This window comes from Pristis pectinata, chromosome 19 (assembly GCF_009764475.1).
Source record: "Pristis pectinata isolate sPriPec2 chromosome 19, sPriPec2.1.pri, whole genome shotgun sequence".
NCBI classification, from domain to species: Eukaryota; Metazoa; Chordata; class Chondrichthyes; order Rhinopristiformes; family Pristidae; genus Pristis; species Pristis pectinata.
Genome location: NC_067423.1, coordinates 28,609,455 through 28,632,649, shown reverse-complemented (window position 1 = coordinate 28,632,649; position 23,195 = coordinate 28,609,455). Strand labels below are relative to the sequence as shown.

At 38.3% G+C, this 23,195-nt stretch overlaps 2 protein-coding genes across 2 annotated transcripts in view; both read left to right on the top strand.

Moving 5' to 3' along the window:
• Positions 1-889: 889 nt before the first annotated feature.
• On the top strand, positions 890-19,192 carry ndufa9a (NADH:ubiquinone oxidoreductase subunit A9a). The gene is made up of 11 exons (XM_052033790.1): positions 890-1,016; positions 4,167-4,337; positions 6,930-7,027; positions 8,099-8,190; positions 9,849-9,990; positions 10,089-10,191; positions 12,089-12,159; positions 12,273-12,349; positions 14,671-14,766; positions 18,648-18,714; positions 18,939-19,192. Exons 1-11 carry the CDS (start codon positions 965-967, stop codon positions 19,107-19,109), a joined length of 1,140 nt encoding a protein of 379 aa, XP_051889750.1. The 5' UTR covers positions 890-964; the 3' UTR covers positions 19,110-19,192.
• Positions 19,193-23,086: 3,894 nt separating this feature from the next.
• gtse1 (G-2 and S-phase expressed 1) overlaps positions 23,087-23,195 on the top strand; it is a 38,335-nt gene continuing 38,226 nt past the window's right edge. Inside the window, exon 1 of the mRNA XM_052033795.1 lies at positions 23,087-23,195. The gene's annotated coding sequence lies outside the window, so the exon portion shown is untranslated.

Below are 23,195 nucleotides of genomic sequence, written 5' to 3'. Positions count from 1 at the left end.
CAGCCATGATCTTATCAAATGGTGGAGCAGGATCGACAAATTCACCACATTGCCCCCCCCCCCCCCACACAACTTCCATACCAGTCCTCCAAACATCAGGAGTATGGGGCTAAAGTGCATCCAGAACTTGATGAGCAGTGCCTTCAGATACTCAGACAATGGCTGTAACCTCTTGCACTCCCTTATACGTGAAACACTGGCTCATCAATGTAAGTTCTTATAATGCCTCATCTATGCCACTTTTTTTGCCATGTGCTGTTTCTGTGAACCCTGTCGATGCACTGTGGGTGCTGGGTGCACTGACCCCACGGGGTGCACTGTGTGATGTTGGTGGCACTGACCGCACTGAGTCCACTGTGGGATGTTGGTGGCACTGTCCCCACCGGGTGTACGGTGCCGTATTCAGAGCACTGTCCCCATTGGGTGTACGGTGCGGTGTTCAGTCAATGACACCATTGGGTGTACAGTTCAGTGTTTGCGGTACTGTCATCATTGGGTTCATGATGTGGTGATCAGTGCACCGCACTCATTCAGTGCACGGTGCGGTGTAAGGGCACTGTCTCCCATTGGGTGCAGTGTTTGGTGCACTGTCTACCGTTGGATGCAGTGCTTGGGGTACTGTCCCCGTTAGGCGCATGGTGCAGCGCCGGATGTATTGAAATCCTTGCTGCACTGTCCGACTGATGCACAGTCCAGAGTTTTGGGCACTGACCCTCCGGATCACAGTTGTTGTTTGGTGCACTGACTCTGCCCCGTAAGTTAGAATTAAAGCAAAAACTGCAGATGCTGGAAGTCCGAAACAAAAACAGAAAATGCTGCAGCGGGTCAGGCAGCGACCGTGGGCGGAGGAACCGACTTCACCTCGCAGCCCGAGGGGCGCTTCCAATATTTGCCCCGTTGCAGTTCCTCGTGACGTCGCGCCACTTTGCCCTGTGATTGGCTAGCGGGCGTCAGCTGACGCAAGATGGCGGCGGTGCTGGGCGGCCGGGTCGGCGGCCGCGTCCTTCCAATGTCACGTAAGTGTCGGTGGTTTCACCGTCCCGGGTCCCGCTCCTCCGGCCCGGCCCGTGTGCAGCGAGCTTCCTCTCTCACTGCCCTGGGGTGTATGTAACCCCGGGTCCGAACCCCCCCCCCGGAGTGGTGCACAACCGGCGGCCTCGTCTCCCTGACACACACCTGGGGCGGTTTGTATGTACCTGCCTGCCCGCCCGCCCCCTGCAACCGCTTGTGCAGCTTGCTCCGTCTCCCTCGGGCAGGGCGTACCTAAAGGTCACCCACAGCCTGATATCTCGTCCTCCTCTCAGCCCCTCACTACTCCCCTTCCCTTCCTGGCACAGAGTGTTTATAGTCCACAGTTTCGTATCTGACTCCCCTTCCCCCCTCCCCTTGCTCCATGTGCATATAGTTTTCAGGCTGGGATCTCTTTCAAGACGTATGTGTATATAACCTACCAGCTGGCCTCCTCCTTTGCTAGAGTGTTTGTTTTCTTCCTCTGTAATAAAATGTGTATGTAATCATTGCATTGTCACAGAATGGATGGAGGCCATTTGCCCCATTGATCTCTGCCAGTTGTCAGCAATAATTCTTTCTCAAGCTTTTCCTTTGGTAATCCCCCAATAGTTATATATTTCCCATTGAGAGTGAAGATTGACTCACCTTCCACCTTTTCAGGCAGTGATTTCAAGATCCTTTCTTTCACAATATTTTTATTAATTCCACAAAAAAAGAGTACTTGCATCAAAAAGTGAGTAAAAATACTACTGAATACATTGTGTTAAATAATTACTTAGGATCACAATACTCTAAATTAATGATCGTGATAGTTAATAAAGAAAAAAAATTCTTTATTAAGATCCTGACTACTCATTACATGGAAAAGTTTTTCCCAGTGTTATCTTGGATTCATAAGCCTATTGCTTTAAATTTTTGTCCTCTGATTTCAACACTTCTGGCAGTGGGAACAGCTTTACTTTGTTCACCTTGCACATTACCTGTCATGATCTTGTACACCGAAAGCCTCTTAAACACTTTCTGCTTTATGGAGGACAATCCTAACTTCTCCATGAGTAGGATCGATCTCCATAAAGCAGAAAATCATGCAATTGTACTGCTTTCTCCCAGGGATCATTCTAATAATTCTTTCCTGCTGCTTCTCTAGAAAAGCCATCACATTATTCCCATTAGTGAGTTAATCGGAATTGGAAGTTATACATTGAGGTTCAATGAAACCTTGGTTTTGTATGCTCTGTTCTTAAGTTATAAATTCCAAGATTCCATATGTTTTTTTTTATTGGTTTACTCCACCCCTCCTATGACCTTGAAAGATTGTGTGCAAATCCACCCATGTCTGTTTGTGTTCTTATATCCCTGTTAGAATTATACCCTTTATATTATGGTGTCATTCCTCGTTCTACCTTCCTTTACAATTCCTTATGTTAAATTTCTTCTGTCATGTGTTTGCAGACTCTGTATATAATCCATTGTCAGGTCCCTTTCCTTTCATAGTATGCAGATGTAGGTTATCTGCTGGTCTTCCTTCACCTGAACCAGTTTTCTCTCCTGTGCAATAGTCTGTTGTTGCACTTCATGGTGGGGTGGTGTTGTGGTTCATTTGGGAGAGCTGCTGCTTGATAGCTCCAGTGACCCGATTCAGTCTTGACCTCCAGTGACCTGATTCAGTCTTGACCTCCAGTGCTTTCTGTGTGTTGTTTGCCCACTCTCCCTGTGAATATGTGGGTTTCCTCCCACACGCTAAAGACAAGAGGAATGGTAGATTATTTGGCTATGGTAACTTGATCTTTGTGCAGGTGGGGCAGTAGAACAGTAGGGGGAGAATAGGTTACAGGGAAAGATGGGGGATTGGGATTGTTCTGTGAGCTGGCATAAATAGCTTTCTCAAGTTGTGAGGAAGTATGGAATAGTCAATCTACCTGGAATGCAGCCTGCATTTAATCTGTTTCGTGTAGAAGATCCCACAATATAATCAGCAAATACAAGGTGATGGACTGGAGGAAGTGTACACATTGCTGCCTTATGTGAAAAGAGCATTTAGGGCCTCAGTTAACTCTATATGTGCCATAGTTGTGCTTTGTCTAGTGGGTGCTTGGTGATATTAATCTGGGTGTGCTAGTTTATTTGATGAAGTATGTGCCAAAAAGACTTTTGAAATAAGCATAGAAATTGCTGGAAATACTCAGCAGGTCATCTGTGAAAAGAGATACAGAATTAATGTTTCAGATTGAAGACCACTTGATGTTCTTGTTATGGAAAGAGAAATAAAGGAACTCTCTTTTGTTAACAAGGGGTATTAAAGGATGGTTAAAATATGGATTGTGGCTGAATGTATTTTAACAGCTGATGGTAAAATTGTCATCAGATCAGATATAATGGAGATAATCCAAGTAAATATGGAATATAGAAGATTTATGATTTTGTATCTGTTTGAAGGCTATTGTTTGAATTTGGAAGTTTAATGAATGGAGAAGATGTCAGAGGTACCCCAAGTAAAGGTTAGGTGGATGTGAAACTAGTTAATGAATGGGCCTTAGGAAGTAAGGGTAGCAGCCTTTGTTAATCCTTTAATGAATTAAATCTGTTAAAATCAGAACAAATTAGTTCCTTTGCCACTTGAAATTATACTTATTTTCATCCTAAAATGTTTGTTTTAAGATGTCTCAAAAGTCTACATCTTAAAGGAATTGTGTTGGAATTTTTTGTTGAATTGATCAAATTTCATTGCAGATATATCCAAGTTCATTTTTCATTTGATTTCTTTCATTCTACAAGGCTATTAATTTAAGTTGACGAAAACTTTTGAGTAAGTGAATCTTTTGCAAGATATTGCTGAGGTGGATGTGGAATATGAATTTTGCAGTGAACCAGAGGCCACTGGCTTTGAGAGTTAAATTGATATTGTTAAATTGATTTATTAAACACCTTGGTATTTTCTTAACCTTGTAAAAGTTTAGTATTTTAAGAGCACCTCTTGAATAGTATTTTTTTCCAATTTGCTACATTAGTTGTAGGCAGCAATGCCTTATTGATATATAAAAGTTACTTTTTTAAAAATATAGAATTGAATTGTATGTAGTATTTTCTACAGATATCAATTATTACCTGTTATGAACCATACATAGATAACCTTATGTACTTGTGTTACATTGCAGGTGTTGTGTCACCTGGTTTCGCCTCAAAAGTGTCCATTTTTATTCAGAAACGGAATATTCATCATGCTGTTGTTCCTGCTGGTAAAGGTGGTCGATCATCTTTTAGTGGGATTGTGGCTACGGTTTTTGGAGCATCTGGATTTCTTGGACGATATGTGGTCAACAGACTTGGTAAGGTCCAACACTTAAATTTTTTGATGTGATTGACAATAAGAACATATATTTCTTAATTATTTTTTCATACAGAAAGATTTCCTTAAACACTTGCCATTTAAAGAGAAAGGTTACTTTCAAACTCAATGCATTGCAAAGGAGTTTTTGTTATGGATGCTACAGTTATAAGAATACATTATGCCACATAATAACTTGAGAGAAAATTTATATCCTTAAAGCATATAAAAAGGATGATTGAATCCCCAAAACTTGACATATCAAAGATTTCAAAAGCTGCCATCAAAGAAAGGTTTCGGCATATGCAATATAGGTCGCAACATTATAGTCAATCACTTTCAATAGTTCAACCATCAAAAGACTGAATTGTACGTTAACTCACTGCTGGTGTACCCACTTTCTGCATTGACTTCTTATGAAGTGCACAAGCAGAGTTACTAGCTGAGATAATCTCTGAAGATGCACCATACATAGTTGGAAATCAGGATAAAAGGGAACAAGGGACTTAAAATCATTGCTATCATGAGGGAATAAGCATTAGGCAAACTAATCAGTCTGACGAGTCCCTGATTTGCATTCTTGTGTTCTGAAAGAAGGGGCTATTGAGATACAGGGTTGATTAGTTGTGATTTTCCTAAATTCCTCAGATTCTGATATAGTCACAGCTACTTGGAAAACTGCAAATGTAATATTACTATTCAAAAGGGAAGGCAAGAGAAAGCTATTGGCCTAACCTGTCATTGGAAGCTGCTGAGGTCCCAATATTAATAGGGTAGTAACAAGCCACTCTAATCATAAATGAATAGGCAGAATCCAAGGGGTTTTATAAAAGGTGAAATGTGTTTAACAAATTTATTACGGTTCTTTGACGATGTAACTAGCAGGGTGGACAATGGATGTAATATATTTGGATTTCAACAATGGGTTTAATAAGGTGTCATGCAGAAGGTTATTCCTTGAGGTATTAAGAATAGAAAACCGAGCTTGGATTAAAGGAGTCATTTTAAAGTTTATAAACTGTAATTAGCGGGCTGCTACTATAGTTAGAGTTTGGTGTTGAAGTTTATGTTCAGCTGGACCCAGTCTGCTATCTGGGCTTGTTGTTCACTATCCTCTGACTGGACTTGCCTTTTCTGGATCTGGAGGGAGAGATGAGCTGACCATGCTGCGCTTGAGATGGAGTGTGGGCTCCATGCAGCGGCTAAACCTTGGATGAGATTATTGAATGCTGGTGTTTCAAGAGATCTGGGTATCCTCATACAAGAAATGCAAAATCATTATGCAGGTATAGCAAGTAATTAGGAAGGTAGGTAGAATTTCAGGTTTTTGTTTTGCAAGAGAGATGAAGTACAAAACTTGGGAAGTATGGTTTGAACTATAATAACTGAAGAACGTGATTGTGGTCTCAATTAAGAAATAATATACTTGCAGTGGAGGCAATGAAGAGAATATTTACTGGCCCAATTTCTGGGTTGAAGGTGTTACCATATGAGGAAAGGTTGAGCAAACTTGGCTTATAATAGTGAAGTTTACAAGAATGAGAGATGATCTTCTTGGATCATATCAGATTCTGAGGGAGCAATTCAGGGTAGATACATCAAGGAGGTTTCCAGTAGTGGGGAGATCTAGAATTAGAGGGTTTCCAGAAAAGGGTACCATTTGAGATTGGGAGGAAGAGGACTTTTTCTCTCAATGAGCTGTGAATTGTGGAATTCTCTATTTCAGAGAGCTGTGGATGCTGAGCCACTAATTATATCTAAGGATGAGATTTATTTTGGACTACAAAGGAATCCAAGGTTACACAAAGAGGGAAAAAGAGTGGCCAAGATTCGATCAGCCATGACTTTATTGAGTGATGGAGCTGGGTCAATGGTTCTGTATAGCCTACTCCTGTTCCTCTTTCTTGTGTTTTGTATCCAAATCTGAAGGGTATTTTGTTTTATAATGGCTTTCCCCACCATATTGGCAGCTCATCACTGCATCAGAATTTTTAATCACTGCATGATTAAAAATAATATTCATCTGTTTAAAGGTGGAGAAAAGACAACTTTTCTCCATCAGTATAACAATTCCTCCCAATAGAACCAAGGTAATTCTAAAGAGATTACTTTTGATGGCAAGGTTAGAGTTTAGTATAGGTACTTCAGTGTCCTGAATGACATTTCATGATGCTTGTCATAAATAATTAAACGAAAGTGTTTTTATTACTCAGCTGCATTATAAATTTCATGACATACAAACCCTGCTTAGATTTGTGGAGTTAACACCTGATGGATTTTTTTTTATAACTTCTTATGCTTTTCAGATTCACTCTGTTTTGGTGAACAGAAATTCTCCATTCAAAGCTTTGATTTGGGACTTTTGGATGGGTTTATGCAGAGAGTAGAATTCTGACCAACCAAAACAAAATAATATTGTAATGAAGATAAAAGTTGAAGCATTTAGAAAATATTCAAACGTTGAATTTTAATTGACTCTGATGATATTTGTTTGACAAGTTTGATCTCCATGTCCAGTATGCACAGTGCCAAGAAGGCTTCATTATAATATAAAGGGGTTCTGTTTAATAATAAAATGTCTCCTTGCTTTTAGGGCGGATTGGCTCTCAAGTAGTGATCCCATATCGCTGTGATCCATATGATGTTAACCATCTCAAACCCATGGGTGATCTTGGACAGCTGACTTTTCTGGTGAGTCTTGTAAGAAAATGTGGAACTTTAACTGGTGGATAAGTTTAATGGGTTTTTAAAGTCTAGTTAATGTTGTTGACTTATTGTGCTACAATTTCTCCTACTTCTGAATAACTGTGTTCTAATGAAGTTATGAGGTAATAAGCAGTGATCTAGTGGAAATGTGTGAGTAAGTTGCTATCAACTGGTGAAAGCTGCTTTCACTCAAAATGCTGTGATCAGAGAGTTAGCTGTACTTCAGTTGGCAGCAAATTTACCTGAGTTAGGAATTTATGGGTTTGACTCACTCTACAGATTGTGGCACATAATTCAGGCTGACTCTCCAGTTCAGTATGCTCTACAGCTCTATAACCCTTATCTATAAATCATATAATCTATACTCTAATTCTGATGGCTTGGTTATCCCTGAATTTAACCACAAGCATTGGCATTTGTGCCTTCAGCTGCTGAGGCACTAAACTCTATTTTCTTCTCTTTACTTCTCTGCCTCTCTTTCCTTATTTAATATGCTGCTTAAAGTGTGTGTTCACCTGCCATGATATCGCCTTGAGATATCTTAGGACTTATTAGCATTAAATGGGCTACATGAATAAAAATAGTAATTGGAGGTGCTGTCCGTCCTTCAGATGAGATGTTGCCAAAGTGTTAGGTGGTTGGAACGTGTGTGTATTTCGTATGGTGGCAATGATCCAGTCTAAGGAATTGGTTGAAATAACTGACTGCTTTCAGAGCTAGAGAGTCTTTCCCTTTGTTTCTGTAAACTGACAGGGTGCATTTCATGCAACCTCAAGAGCCACATGTAAAGTTCCATTTCTAAAAAAATGTTTTTAACTTGTAATAATAATGATAGTCTGATTTAACCTGAAATAGTACTGAAATTATCCCAGATGAAATCTGCCACCCCAAAGAATTCAAATAATAGCACAACAATAGATAATAAATATAAACACATATAATGAGTTATTTAGGTTTCTGGTTTGTGGGTATTGCATGCTAGATACCAGAGGTGGTGATGTTGCAAACCTTGGAAACGTAATGTTAATCAGTACTCTTTGACGTGATTTTTATTAGGAATGGAATCCCAGAGATAAAGATTCTACCAGGCGAGCTGTAGAATGTTCCAATGTTGTTGTTAACCTTGTTGGAAGGGAATGGGAAACCCGGTAAGTGTTAATTTATCAAAGCGAGGACAATAATTATCTTGCTGTACATTATTGTGCATTTAGGATACTTTCTATTTCCACTGGGCAATGGAACCTGGAACTAAGTGGTAAACTCAGAATAGAACTCACATGGCTTTTCTATGAGACTGCAGTTTGTCTCTCAGTCTGCTCCTTTTTTTTTTCAAGGTATTGATTCAAAGTAGATGACATATCAGTAGTAACATTCAGAATCAGATTTATTATCACTGTCTTATATGACCTGAAATTTGTTGCTTTATGGCAGCAGTACAGTGCAAGGACATTAAAAATTATAAAATAAATGAATAGTGCAATGAGAAAAGGAACAATGAGGTAGTGTTCATGGGTTCATAGACCGTTCAGAAATCTGATGACAGAGGGGAAGAAGCTGCTCCTGAATCATTGTATGTAGGTCTTCAGGCTCCTGTACCTCCTCCCTGACGGTAGTAATGAGAAGAGGGCATGTCCTAGATGGTGAGGGTCCTTAATGATGGATGCTGCCTTCTTGAGGCACCGCCTCTTGAAGATGTCCTTGATGGTGGGGAGGGTTGTGCCCGTGATGGAGCTGGCTGAGATTGGAGCCTCCATACCAGGCGGTGATGCAACCAGTCAGAATGCTCTCCACCATACATCTGTAGAAATTTGTAAGAGCCTTTGGTGACGTACCAAATCCACGCACTAATGTAAATGCCAGCATCTTACGCCCATACTACACAATCGCACATTACTATCACACAATTTAGATCTTCTTGTCCATTAAGCTCAGCAGCATGTGTACATTGGAATTACTTATTGAGACATCAGCAGGATAGATTGTTTTCAATAACATTACCTTATCCTGGACATATACATCTCAATTATTAAGGCAGTTTATTGAAGTTAAACAGCAAATAGACAAAGTACTATTACAGAGGTAAATTTGTTGTTTTGTGATGGTGTAAAATAGGGGGTGATGAATTGACCATTCACTTTACATCTCTTTGAATCTGTAGAGTTTGAAAATGGATTTTCTGTTATACTCACACAAAGGCAAAATTACCCGTTCTGTCATAGAGGGTGGGATATGTGCTTGCATTCATAATATCCCTTGAAAGTGAATTGCCAGTCTCTATTGTTTAATTTCAACTCCTGCATTACTAAAGCAATGCTAACAAGTAAGTGATTTATCTATGAAGGCAGATGGCTGTACCCTCTAAACATCAACCAGACCTTGGACCATAATCTCAAATGTATCCTGTTGTCATCTAATTCTACTTCACCCATATTTATTTTAACTTCATGACTTGTGTCACATTGGTCTGACAGTCAATCTCAGATGAACCAAAATCTTGTCAGCTGAACATGTATCTTTCATTGTCACCACAAATTTTGCACCATTGGTCCAGTTTCTATCCTTCACTCCCTGCTTGGTCTCTTAAACCAGACTGTTCGTGACTTTGGTGCCCTAAACCACCTTAATTCTTAAGCATAAAGACACACCTGTATACATCTCTTCAACTTCTTTAGAGCTATTGGTATGATCTTTTCTCTGCATCCAGCTAATATTGCACTTGGGAGTATTTGATAACAGTGACTGCCAAAAACATCACATTTTTCTTTTTTTTTGGCTATTTGTGACTAAATGTTTTTCTTTCTTTTAGTAACTTCAAATTTGAGGATGTACATGTGAAAATTCCACAAGATATTGCTCATGCCTCAAAGGAAGCTGGAATTGAAAAATTAATCCATATTTCTCATCTAAATGCTGACATAAAGAGTATTTCAAAGCTCCTAAGAACAAAGGTAAGAAAAATGGTAGATTGTGAAAACTTAAGTCTTTAGAAATTGGCAGCAAAGTGTAAGAGTGAATGGAAATATGCTTGCTTTATTTTTTTTGTCAGGCTGTTGGAGAAGGGGCTGTGAGAGAAGAGTTTCCGGATTCCATTATCATCAAACCATCTGAAATATTTGGAAGAGAAGACAAATTCCTAAATTATTTTTCACGTAAGAGTCTTTTTGCAACACTAAAGTGTTTTGAATCTCAATGAATGTGTAGAATTGATAAAATCTTTGAACCAGACTATTACTCTGTCAAATGGAACTCTTTGCCTACAGAACCATATAGGACATAGAAGGAGACTGATGCCATGAATCTGTTCAATAATAAAAAATCTGTCCAATCCAGTTCATTACACCTGCCTTTTTACAGGCAACCCTGCAAATAGGTGTACTTTGAATACATATCTAATTTTCTTTTGAAATTTCTCATAAAATCTGATCCCACCACCCTTGTATGCTTCTAATCTTAACTTTCTATATAATGGACGTGGGGCGCAAATCTTTTTCGGTATGATTCATTAATCAATTATTTTAAATCAGTGATCTCTGGTTATCAGCCCAAATCAGAAGAAGTAGCTTCTCCATTCTTTCCTTATCAAAACATTTTAGTTTTGAATACCTACAGTAAATTTTCATTTGCTATAAGACAAAGAATCCCAGCTTTTGCAATCTCTCCATCTCACTGAAGTTCTTCAGCTCTGGTATTATTTCAGTGAACCATATCTATGTCTTCTGCTAGTTCTCCCTAAATGTTCGTGCTCACTCTGAGCCCTAACCAATAGAAAGTAAACTTTTAGCATAACTTGTTTTTGTATTCATTGACCTGATTTCCAAATCCAAGTCTCACATATGCTTTCTTAATTGCTTTATCAACCAGCTTGCTGCCTTTGGGATTGGTGAATATACACCCTCAGATCCCTATGAATTTGTACCTCCTAAGTGGTACAATGTAAATTCAGCTGCTTTTCTGTTGCACCGATGAAAGCACATTTTTAGCCACTTATCCAGAACGTCTGTACATAACAAGAAGTGCAATAATATTAATTGTGGTCCTTGGTGCATCCTGCTCTGTGGCTCTCTTCAGTTAATAAAACATTCCTTCACCAATATTCAGCCTTGACTAAAGGTCAGAACAGTATATATGTATGTTATTTGAATGAACTTTAAAAAAGAAATGATAAAATTCCTCATGAGACTTAGTTTTTTGAAGGCAATTTATTGACTTGGCTAGAAATAAGCTTAGTGGAGGGAGATGGTGTGGACTTATGACATGTATTTGATTACCAGTTTGTGTATCCTACCACTATTCATTTTTTTAATAAAATACTTTTTTTTTAGATGTTTGTCAAAAATGCAAAGATAGGTAATGTAAGCAATGCATATGTAAGCATTCAGTTACAAAGAAGTACTAATGGAATTGATTGAATAGATAAAATTGTCCCAAGTGGATTTGCATTAAAATTAGTTTTTGAATAGTAAAATCATAGAAGCAATGAAGGTCCAAGCAGATTTGAACATAAAACATAATCATGTCTTGGGAAATATTTGTAGAAGATTAATGCAATACTAGCCTTTATATCTGGAGGACTGGAGTGCAAGGGGCTTGTGCTGCAGATGTATAAAAGCCCTGGTTAGATTACATCTTAATACAGTGATGAGTAGATCAAAATCTCTAAATGTGTTGAGTTTGTACAAAAAAAAGTATATCAGTTTATATAAATTGAGGGTAATAAAGGTCACAAAGTTAAAATCGAAATTGATTCAGGATAAGAGAATGGTTTATATCAATTAGCTTTGGTTTCAAGCATTAAAGACAACCCAGCCTGATACTTACAGGTTAAGCAAAAATTATTCAGTAACAAAAGTCTGGATTGAATTGGAGTGTGGAATAAGAACTTATTTTTAAATTCATTGAAAGTATTTTACTTCACTACTATTAACTAATAAATCCACAGGAGTGCATATTGCAGGTATTCATTGTGAGAAACATTTACCTGTCCTTTACTTAATTTTCCTATTTTTAAGGACATAATTGAATGACATTGCAATTTTTATTTTCCAGATATGCGGTGGTTTGGGCGTGCCACACCACTTATTTCTATGGGCAAGAAGACTGTGAAGCAGCCTGTATATGTATGTACATTAGAAAATGGGTTTTGATTAATTTACATTATTTCGATAGTCATTATGTCCCTGCTGATTGTTTCAGTTAATTCTAAACTTATTTTTTCTGTCTTAATAAATAGGTAGTGGATGTGGCTAAAGCAATTGTAAGTGCTATTAAAGACCCCGATTCCATTGGGAAAACATATGCTGTGGTTGGGTAAGCTTTTAGTAGCCTCACAATTACTACTTGCTCCTCCTGCCCATAATTTCAATTCCACCTCCCCCCTGCACCCCCCCCCCCCCATCTGTCAAATACACAACACACTCCAAATTCATTCCCCCATCCATGGCTTTACAACTTTGGAGCTCATTGTTCCCATTATACAGGGATGTTCATAGAGTCATAGAGAGATGCAGCATGGAAACAGCCCCTTCAGCCCACTGAGTCTACACTGACAACCAACCAACCATTTACACTAAACCCATTTTATCCTCCCCACATTCCCACCTCTACCCCCCCCCCCCCCCCAAGATTCTTCTATTCACTACACATTTGGGCAATTTACAGCAGCCAAATAACCTACCGACCCACACACCTTTGGTAAGTGGGAGGAGATCAGAGCACCTGAATGAAACCTATATGGTTCTAGGGAGAATGTGCAAACTCCACACAGATAACACAGATCACAAATGGATGTGATGCTAACCATGAATAGGGAAAATCACTTGGGATTAATATTTGTGCCATTGTATCCTGGGGGTGTAAGGCTTTAATGCAAGATTGATGAGAATAGAACAATCTTTAGGTGGTGGTTGGTGAGGCGCGAATTGAGGGAAAAGTAGCGGCTTCAAGTAGAGCCATGTGACCTCTAAAGACCACCTCAAATATTGGAGCAGGCATATATAGTTTTTGGATTTAATGTCTCTATAGAAGGTTAATACAACAATACAGCAGTCTATCACTTCTGCCTTTCACTGTTAGATGAGAGTGGAATCAAAAACATAAGCTTTTGACTCGTAAATGAATGCCAGAAATCTGAGCCAACACATTCACGAAGCATTGTTATTTGATGTGCTAGTTAAAATAAGTTGGAAGGAACTTGGATATTCAGATTGATCCTAGAAATGAATTGAAAAGACATGTAAGTGAAAATCAACAAAAACTGCAGATGCTGGAAATCTAAAACACAAACTCCAAATGCTGAAAATACTCAGCAGGTTAGGCCTCATCTGTGGGAAGAAAAACAGGGTCAACGTTTCAGGTCAGAGATCCTTTGTCAGAATGAAAAGGAGACAAAAGAAACTTGCAAAGCTGTTGGGTGAGAGTGGGAGGGGATTGATGGGTAAAATCAGGGTCACTGGGATAAGCTGTAAACAAGGTTAATTGGTCAACATATGAATAGGAACAGTTAGAGGGTGAGAACATAGGCAAAACAACTTCGACAAAAGAATGCAAAATGCAGAGTGGGAGGACAAGCCCAGCAATTCAGGAAAAAGAAACAAGTTAAACTAATATGTTTGGCTGGTATAGACCAAGAAATCAAGTTACCTGAAGTTGTAGAATTCAATGTCGAGTCCAGATTGAAAATGACATGCCATTCCTCAAGCATGCATTTGGACTCACTGTGACAGAAGAGGAGGCCACAGACCGTAAGGCCAAAGTAGGAGTGGGATGAGGAGTTAAAGTGGCAGGCAATGGGAAGCTTAGAGTCATCCCTGTGGATTGAACACAGGTGTTCTGCAAAACAATGGTTCTGTGTTTTGGTCCTCCAATGTAGAGGAGGCCACATAGTGAACACCAAGTGTGGTATACTGGATTGGAACAAGTGCAAGTGAATTGCTGCTTCATCTGGAAAACAGTTTGGGTCTTCATGGTAGGAATGGAAGAGGTGAAAGGATAAGCATTACATTGCATGTAGTTGCAAGGGAAAGTGCTGTAAGAAAGGGGGTGGTTGGTGAGAATGGAAGAGTGGATCAGGGAGTCATGAAGGGAATGGTCTCTGAAATGCTGAAAGGGGAGGTTAAGAGATGTCTGGTTCTGGACTCAATAGTGAATTCTACAACTTCAGATAACTTTATCTCTTGGTCTATATCAGTCATCCATCTGTAATATTAGCTCAACATTTTTTGTTCTTTATTTTCTTTCTGGGAGAGGAGGACTTGGACTTGTCCTCTTGCTCTGCATTTTGCAACTTCCACATCCTTTTGTCTAGGCTCTTTTGACAATGTTCTGGCCCTTTAACTGCTCCCATTCATTCATTGTCCAGATAACCTCGTTTACAGTTTATCCTCACGGTCACTGGGTTTTATCCTTTCAGAGGCATTCCCCTCCCCCAACCTCCTTGCAGCTACGTAGTCTTCTTTTGTCTCATTTTCTTTTCTGATGAAGGGTCTTCAGCCTGAAACGTTGATTCTGTTTCTCTTCCCAGAGATGCGGCCTGACCTGCTGAGTATTTCCAGCATTTTCTGTTTGTGTGGGGGAAAAAAAATTTCTTGTTCAGTATCCATACACTAAAAAATATTTTGCTCATTCAACAGGCCCCATCGATACCTTCTTCATGACCTTGTGGAATATGTATATGCTGTTATGCATAGACCGTTTATTTCATACCCATTGCCAAGGCCTCTCTACCAGTAAGTACTTGTAATAGATGAATGTCATAGAATACACTGCAATCCATTGTTATTCCAAATGTGTAATTGCGTTATATGTCCCCATCGGTTTTCTCTGAGCTTGTAGTTGAGAGGATTCTCCTATAAATCTAAAACTAGCATAAATGCTTTTAAAATTCTTTCGGAACCTCATGATTGTTGATGTGCCTCAGAAGCACTTTTATTGGGCCAGATCATCTGACTAACAACTCACTGACTACAGGGGCGCCCCAGATTACGGAAGACCTGACCTATGGAAATCTGACTTTAAAAATTTATGGGAGAATTTACATAAAGAATTTTTCAAGACAGGAAAGTTAGTTACAGAAATACAAAGATCTTCAGGAGTTATGGAATATAAGCAGCAGCTAGTCCGAAGGACAACCAGCCTTCAAAAAAAAAAGCTGTTTACATGTAACTTCCCCACAGTACTCAACCATTCTGTTAAGAACGCAGCTGCCAGTTCACAGTGACAGGCCATTTGAGATTTGCTTCAGAAACTCACAAAGCAATCCATTCTATTGACACTTACAAAATACTTTATCAAATGATGTAACATCCATTGATACTTTAAGGCCATTGAAACTAGCTGTTGGGTGTGGGACATACTCCTAATGTATCATTGTAACTACATGGGGAAGACAATAAATAAATGTTCATGTTAATCAACCCTTAATGAAATTGTTCATTGCTGACTTGCGGAAAAATCGGTTTATGGATAGTTCTCAAGAATTGAATCCTTGTGGAATCTGGGGATTGATTGTATTTTGCTCTCAGTTATGGCCCTCGTGCTCTGTTCCTTCGCCATTCTCTGTTCGTGTGGAACTCTTGAAGGATTTGAATGGCATTTGCAATATCAACATGATCAGTACTCACAGAAGGCCCTGAGACAAGTCTTTGCATGCGCTGATTATGTCCCTAAAGGCATCTGCTCAAAAGCTATACAATTGTATATACAGTTTTACAAATTGCCTTTTAAATTGCTGTGAAATGTAGACAAAGAAACATAGAAATTAGGAGCAGGAGTAGGCCATTAGGTTCTTCAAGCCTGCTCTGCCGTTCAATATGATCATGACTGATCATCCATATTCCATACTCTGTTCCTGCTTTCTTACAATATCGCTTGAACTGTTTAGTGATTTATGTTACATCAATGACTTGCTCTCAGCTGCATTCTATATTGGAGAATGCCACAGGTTTACCACTCTTTGGTGAAGAAATTCCTCCTCAGTTGTAAGTGACGTACTCCATATCCTTAACTTGTGACACATGGTTCTGGAATTCCCCACTACTGGGACCATCTTTCCTTTATCAAATCTATCCAGTCCATTTAGAATTTGGTAGGTTTCTGGTGGTCCTTTATCTAAATTTTAGTGAACAGAAGCCCAATTGTCTCGTCTTTCTTCCTGCATCAGCCATGATATCTCTGGAATCAGTCTGGTGATGTCTGAAGAAGTGCAAGATATAAAATGAGCATTGCTAAAACATGCTCCAAGTCATTTAAATTCAATAATGTATTGCTTTGACCAATTTAATGGCAAAAGAGCCTCTCCAATTTAAATTTCCTCAGAGGGAGGTAAACATAAAGATTGAAACTGGAACCTCAAGATAAGAGGATACTGAGTGGCTCCAATCATGTCATCTGCCAGCTTACTGATTTCTTTTGCAGTTTTGATTTTGTAGCATGTTTATTTTCTTTGGCCATATACACATAATTAAAATTCTGTGCCATCTTAACATCAATTTACTTGGGTTGTCCAGGTCCTTGTTCTCGCCATGTTGTTCTTTGGTTACTTTTGGTCTTCTGTACTTTCCTGTCAGCCATAAAATATCTAACATCTTATTTCAAAAGTTCTGTATATTTAATGCAATTAAGACATACCAAATAAGTATAACATTGAAAAAAATATCAAATCCTTACTAGGGGTTGTCACTCAAACTTGGTATTGACTTTAACAGCCAATCAAATTTATTTACTTATTTAATCCACTGTCCGCACTATCTTGCTGTATTTGCATTTAAATCATTGAATATCTAGTTGTCTGTGGTTAGTGCGTAAGCACATTGTAAAACAAAAACAGAGTTTATCAGTAATCTTCTAGTCCTCAAACCATCTGGTGATTAAGGTGTGATTAGATTGAAATTTTCACTTTTTAAGGGATTTGGATGAATTGAATAGAAACTATTTCAGTGGGTTGGGGAGTCTAGGAGTAGAGGGGTGTATTTAAGCATTGGACCCAGACCTTTTAGGACTGTAATCTGAGGGAAGTAAATTCCACATGCATGTCGAAATTTGGGACTTTTCTGTGAATGGTAATCAGTGCCGGGTCAATTACTAATTTTAAATCCAAAGTCAACAGATATTTGTTAAACAAAGATTTAAAGAGATGTGAGGAAAACACATGTATAAAATTAGATCACAGATCAACCATCTCATGAAATGATGGAATAGGTTTAAGCAATAAAATGTTATACACCCATTCCTTTGTTTCTATGTTCTTATGTGTTGCATAATGCTTAAAAGTTTACTAATGATTAATTAGTAATCTTTAACAAAGTATGTAGTCAAGATTGGTGCAGATTAATATTCATTCTTTCTGATTAACTTCATATTATGAGTGAAAATGGAAGGAAGCATAGCTAAAATAGTTCACTAAAATTTATCCTCCTAATAGATATGTACAATACAAGATGTACTGTATGTACTTATGTACAATAAGTAAGCAGGAAAATAAAAATACTTTTAAAGGTAATACATTATTTAAGGCTTACAGCTTTAGTTAAATATCAAAAAGTAAGAGTAACACCATCCAATTATTGTAAGCAATACGCCTGAATGTACTAGAGAGTAGTAGAATAACCTCTGTCATGACTGCCCTGTCAGGATTGCTGGTAGTGGGAATATGCACCTTTGCAAGGACTGGGTGATTCCACTGAGACACTGAGTCCCATGGGAGCTCAGTGCTGCAACAAGGGACGGCACGATCAGTACATGGGGTGTGCAGACTGGCGCAAGCTTCCACGGAGCTGCCCACCTTACTGCAGTAACGGTCTGTTAGTGGGTCAGACAATCTGACCAAATATGTTTTTGTGCACCTCTCCACTTTCTGGGCTTTGGTCCTATTATGTAGTCTGTCTCTGAAAGCTCAAATCCAGCCTTCATTCCATTGACATTTTGCTGCCTCACCTTGCATCTATTCTTTAAAAGTCTTCTTGCTTTTTCATCTTATTCTTATATTTAGCCTCTTGTCTAAATAAAACATGTATTATCTCTTCTCATGACTCCACAGAGATTTTAAAAAATTGATACTCTGTTCTTCTGCTGACTCTCTTGTACTTTCTGTATTATCTCTCGCTGATCTTACCTAATGTTGGACTGTTTCTTTCTCTTGTGCCATCTTTTTTCCCCCCAATAACTTTTGTGCATCTCATTTTCCCCTTGCCAATATTACATCCTAGTTCTTATCCCCCTTCAGAATAGTTAAATAGTTAAATCCTACTCTATAGCAGTTGTGAACAGCTTGTTACTTTCCACCCCCCCCACCCCTCCCCAAGCTTGTACTTGTCCAGGAGCCTCAGGAATCTGAAGCCCCAGAAAACTCTTGATGCATCTCCTCAGTCATGAATTCATCAACATTCTTCTGCTGTAATTTTGGGTCTACTTCCCCTTCTATGCAACTTAAAACGTGTTCAGCTTCTAATTTTATTTAGTTCTGATGAAAGGTTATCAACCTGAAATATTAATTATGTTTCTCTGTCCACAGTAACCACTTGCCCTGCTGAGTATTTATTGCATTTTGTTTTAGACCAGTTTAAACTATTTGGTTTTAATCTATTCATTAATTTTAATTTTCTTCTGACAGTTTGGCAGCGAGGCTGTTTGAAATAAGCCCATTTGATCAATGGACATCACGAGACAAAGTGGATAGGGTATGTGTGCACTGTTACCATATTTCACATTGTTAGGTCAATGTTTTCAACAGAATTGTACTTCAGGGAAAAAAAAAGTGCCTATTCTTGAAAAGGAAAATTTATTTCAATGTGGAAATGTTTATTTAGAACTTTAAAAAAAAAAGTTATCAGTAAAAATATCAAAAGTTTGAAGTAATCATAGTTTGCAAATTGTCACGTATGCATTGTTCAATTTATTTTAGTTGCACATCACAGATATGAAGTACCCTGACCTTCCTGGCCTGGAGGACCTGGGAATTGTCCCAACACCCATCGAACTTAAAGCAATAGAAGTTTTGCGGCGTCATCGCAGGTACCGCTGGTTTGATGCTGAGATGGAGGATGCAAAACCAGCCACACCTGTGAACTACTGATGTTCCAGAATCCCACCTACTGATCTAGTAATGTACATAAGTTGAAATGTTCAGTTTTAAATAAATAAATATTTAGAACTGTTTTCCTTGCAGTCTGTTAAGTGGATAAGGGTAAGAGTGTAAAATATCTCTGCTTTGCCACAACATTCACTTGTGATATGACGGTGCAAGTTTGGGTGTCAATGGTATCATTTGCATCTGAGTCAAAGTGATCGGTCCAAGCTGTACACAAGGCCGTGGGCACAGAATCAAAATGTCCATTTCATTGTTGTGTTAAGGGAATACTGCACTTGAGGTGTTGCTTTCTAGGTGTTCTGAACAACATTTAGGATCAAGAGTTTGTAACATAGCTATTGAAGCTTGGTCCATCAACTGTTTATAAAACTGGAGTAGGGTTATTTAATCTTGAGCCAGTTTTCTCATTCACTGAGATCATGGCTGATCTGTGATCTAACTCTGTATCCCTTATTGTCTAGTTAACAAAAATTTCTCAAATTAAGATGTAAACCACTGACCTAGCATCAACTGTCATTTTCAGATATGACCTTGAAATTTATGTCAAATTTCAGGAGTAGAAGTTTTTAATAACTTCACTCCTGACCTCCTTCCTTCAGCCCTAAAACCATCCAAGATATCTGTACTCCAGTTCAGCCTCTTCAGATTTTATATTCCTTGATCTTAGTAGTCCCCTATTTTCAGGTCCTAAACTCTAAAGTTACTTCCCTAAGCCTTTGATGCCTGTCTTTTGTCCTTTAAGACACTCCTTAAAACCTGCCTCTTTGATCATGGTTAACAACATTCAGCTAAAGTGTACCTGTCCATTGATCTATATACTGGCTTCTGTTATTTTGCTCATGATTAACACTGATGAATGTTAATTAGCCAAAATGGATTTGTATTGCTTTTTCCAGACCATATACTTACTTTGGGATAACCGTCTTTCTCTCTTGCCCTTTTTAAATATTAGATAGGCCTGTGCAGTTTTCCAATCCAAATGCATGATTTTTTTAAAATTAAAACACTTTGAAAGATTAAAGGTCACCTGAAATGATCTCATTTACTTTATGTAAAATCCCAGTATGGAGGTAGTCTGGTTCTGGGATTTGTTACATTAGTGTCATTATTTTTTCAGAACTATTATTTTGTATATGTTAATTTCAATGGTACCCCATGCCTGATTCAAAATTGGTTTTGTTGGGGTGTCTGGTATGCCATCCTCTTTGAATACTCTGGTAAACTAATTTTTCAACGTGTCCACAATATTCTTAAAATATTTTCCATATCATCATTAAAAGTTTTTGTGTTGATTTTAATATCCTTTGTAATTTCCTTTACTTACTATTTCTTTTAGCTCTTACTCCCAGTTTTGTCAGGTTTGGTTAGCCTTAAGTCAGCCTTACTTAAATCTAGAATCTTTGTTTCTAATTTCTCAGTAATAAACATGCTAAACTTGATCGTATTATGAAACCATCCAGTGACTGTTCACTTTATGGTGTTAACTAAGTCTGGCTCAATACTCATCAAATGTGGTTTGCCCTTCTTTTTCCTTCTGGGGACATTGTAGCCCTTGGGACGTAATATTAAATTTGACAATTTCAGGTAACCATATTTTTTTTCTCTCTCCACCAATGTTCCTTTTATTCTGTCTCCAACTGCTGATTTTAAAATAATTATTACCTTGACAACTTTGGTCAACAGCCTATCACAGACATCCTCTCTGTTCTCTCCAACCCTTTCCCTCTCTGCCATCTAAAACATTTAATTTTTCACTTTTCCAGTTTGAAGGGTCCTTGATTTGAAATATTGCATCTGTTTCTCTCACCACTGATGCTACCTGATATGCTGAACATTTACAGCATTCTATGTTTTTGTTTTGGATTTTCAGCATTTGCAGTATTTTTTTGCTCCAAAGACTTGCCCCAAGTTTAAATTAAACTCAAGAACATGTTATTCCAGAAGACAATCCTGAACACATTCAAAATATGTATTGCTTTACTGATATGAACTTGTCCTCCCAATTTTAAATCTAAATTAAATTTAAAATCATTCATTAAAGATATTCTGCCTTTGTTTACATGGTTATCTAATCTTGAAGTGTATTCATTCTAACACTTTCTAGTTGCTATCAGGGGGCCACTGGACAACTCCCACTGCAGGTTTGCGTCCTTTGTTTTTTTTAAATTTTACCCATATTTTCTCAACTGCCTGCTTTCCTTTTTTGTATCACTGCTTATCATGAAAGTAATCTCATCCTTAATCATTGCTACTCTTCCCTAATCCCTTATGAGAGTATCTATCTTTTCTATTAAACTTGTAACCTAGTATATTCAGTTCCTGATATGATTGTACTCTAGCCAGACATCAGTGTTGGCTACAGTCAAATCTTAAATTGTGCCTGCAAATCCATTCATTTACCCTGTATACCCTGCATTTGGATTTAATTAGGCTGCGGGACTGCAGCTTTCCTCTGCTCCAATGTTTTTCTCACACATTTCTTATCTTTCTTTTATCTGTAACAAGGTACAATTCTTGACAATTATTGTATTCTCTTTCCTTAGGATTGTTATTTTAGCTATCTTTTTTCATCAGCCTTAAGAGCTCCTAGTAACCTCCATTTATCAGATTTATCCATTTATCTTTGTTGTTATCCTTTCCGAGTAATCCACTCCACTAGGGCTCCTCTTAACGTTATTATTAATTGAAATGCACTATGTGGGGGGAGAAAAACTTCCCCTAATCTACCCTCCACTATAAAAACCTCACAATTTTGAATAACTTGTCAGGTTTCCCCTTAACCTTCCCTGATGTAAGGAGAACAGTCCCAGCTTCACTGATTTTGCATGTAACCCTGAGTCCTTTAACCCTTATGCCATTCTGTTAAATATCATTCTAAGATGTTGATGTCCTCAAAAACTTGCTTCAAATTATATCAACTTAAATCATTTGCAAAGGGTTTGAAAAACTTTCTTGTTTCAATTGCAAAGTCCTTATTAACAACAAACTACCCCATACATTTTCTTAATTACTTTGTTATCTGTTCTTCCAAGCTCAAGATCCTTTCTTGGATTCGTAAATGATACAATTTAAATTAAACTCATTTGCCGTGTTGTTTCTCCAAAAGTGCACCACTTCGCAGGTATTCGCATTAAATTAAAACTGCCGTGTGCCTTTCCATTTCACCAAGCCTATTCCTCCAAGGTCAACGAAATCTACAACTATCCATCTCATCACCTTTTTCATTGTCAAGTTTTGAGTTACCGCTTTAAATTTTTACTCTTTAAAATGTTGCCATCAACTTATCGTAAGAAAAGCAATGATCCTAACACTGGCCTCAAGGGAACCCGTACTTGCTTCTCTTTATCAGAAGATCATCCATTCACTACTACCCTCTTTGGGAATTGTGTTCCCAAGTTAACACAATCTCTTTGATACCACATACTTTTATAGTTTAAGTCAGTTACTTAATCAGTTTATGTGCAGTATAATTTCATTGTATTGTGAATTATTCAATTTGATATAATAGAAACAAAAAGGACGGGGTAGTAATTCATATTCCATTGTGCTCTAAATGTGTGTAACTTTGCTTCTGAATTTAAATCCCATTGAAATCAGAAGCAGTATTCATTGGATACGAGCAAGCTTAGAGCACACATTAGAGGACAGATTCCTACCCTATTAAATTTTATTTTGTAATTTTATACTGATAGAGCTTATCGTCCTTAGCTGACTTCCCTGGTACCAATGTTTTTCTTGGGTTTTAAGCTGATCTCCTCCAGTTGATACTGTTAATCCACGGTTCCGTACCCTCAGACAAATCCTGACGCAACTGCAGATTCCCAGCCTTGTTAAAAGTCCCCGTACTGTTTCCTTCCCATCTCCCCATAACCTCCCGTGTATCAGCTCTCACTCTGGCTTCCTCGAATTTTGCGGGTTCCTAGTGGAATGATGAGGCCAACGTGGGAACCACAGACACTTCAGGAGCACTAAAGGCGTTGCATAATTGAGAGTGATCGTCATTGCAACAGGTTAAATGTTGCGGGGAATGCAACTGCGCAAAACGTTAAAACTGCTGGAACAACTTAGCCG

Excerpts from the sequence above, each read along its gene's own strand:
- ndufa9a (XM_052033790.1), top strand. The coding sequence starts at position 965 with ATGGCGGCGGTGCTGGGCGGCCGGGTCGGCGGCCGCGTCCTTCCAATG. Across the intron at positions 10,192-12,088 it reads ATTCCTAAATTATTTTTCAC|ATATGCGGTGGTTTGGGCGT; the intron begins GTAAGAGTCTTT and ends TTTATTTTCCAG. Across the intron at positions 14,767-18,647 it reads TTGCCAAGGCCTCTCTACCA|TTTGGCAGCGAGGCTGTTTG; the intron begins GTAAGTACTTGT and ends TTCTTCTGACAG.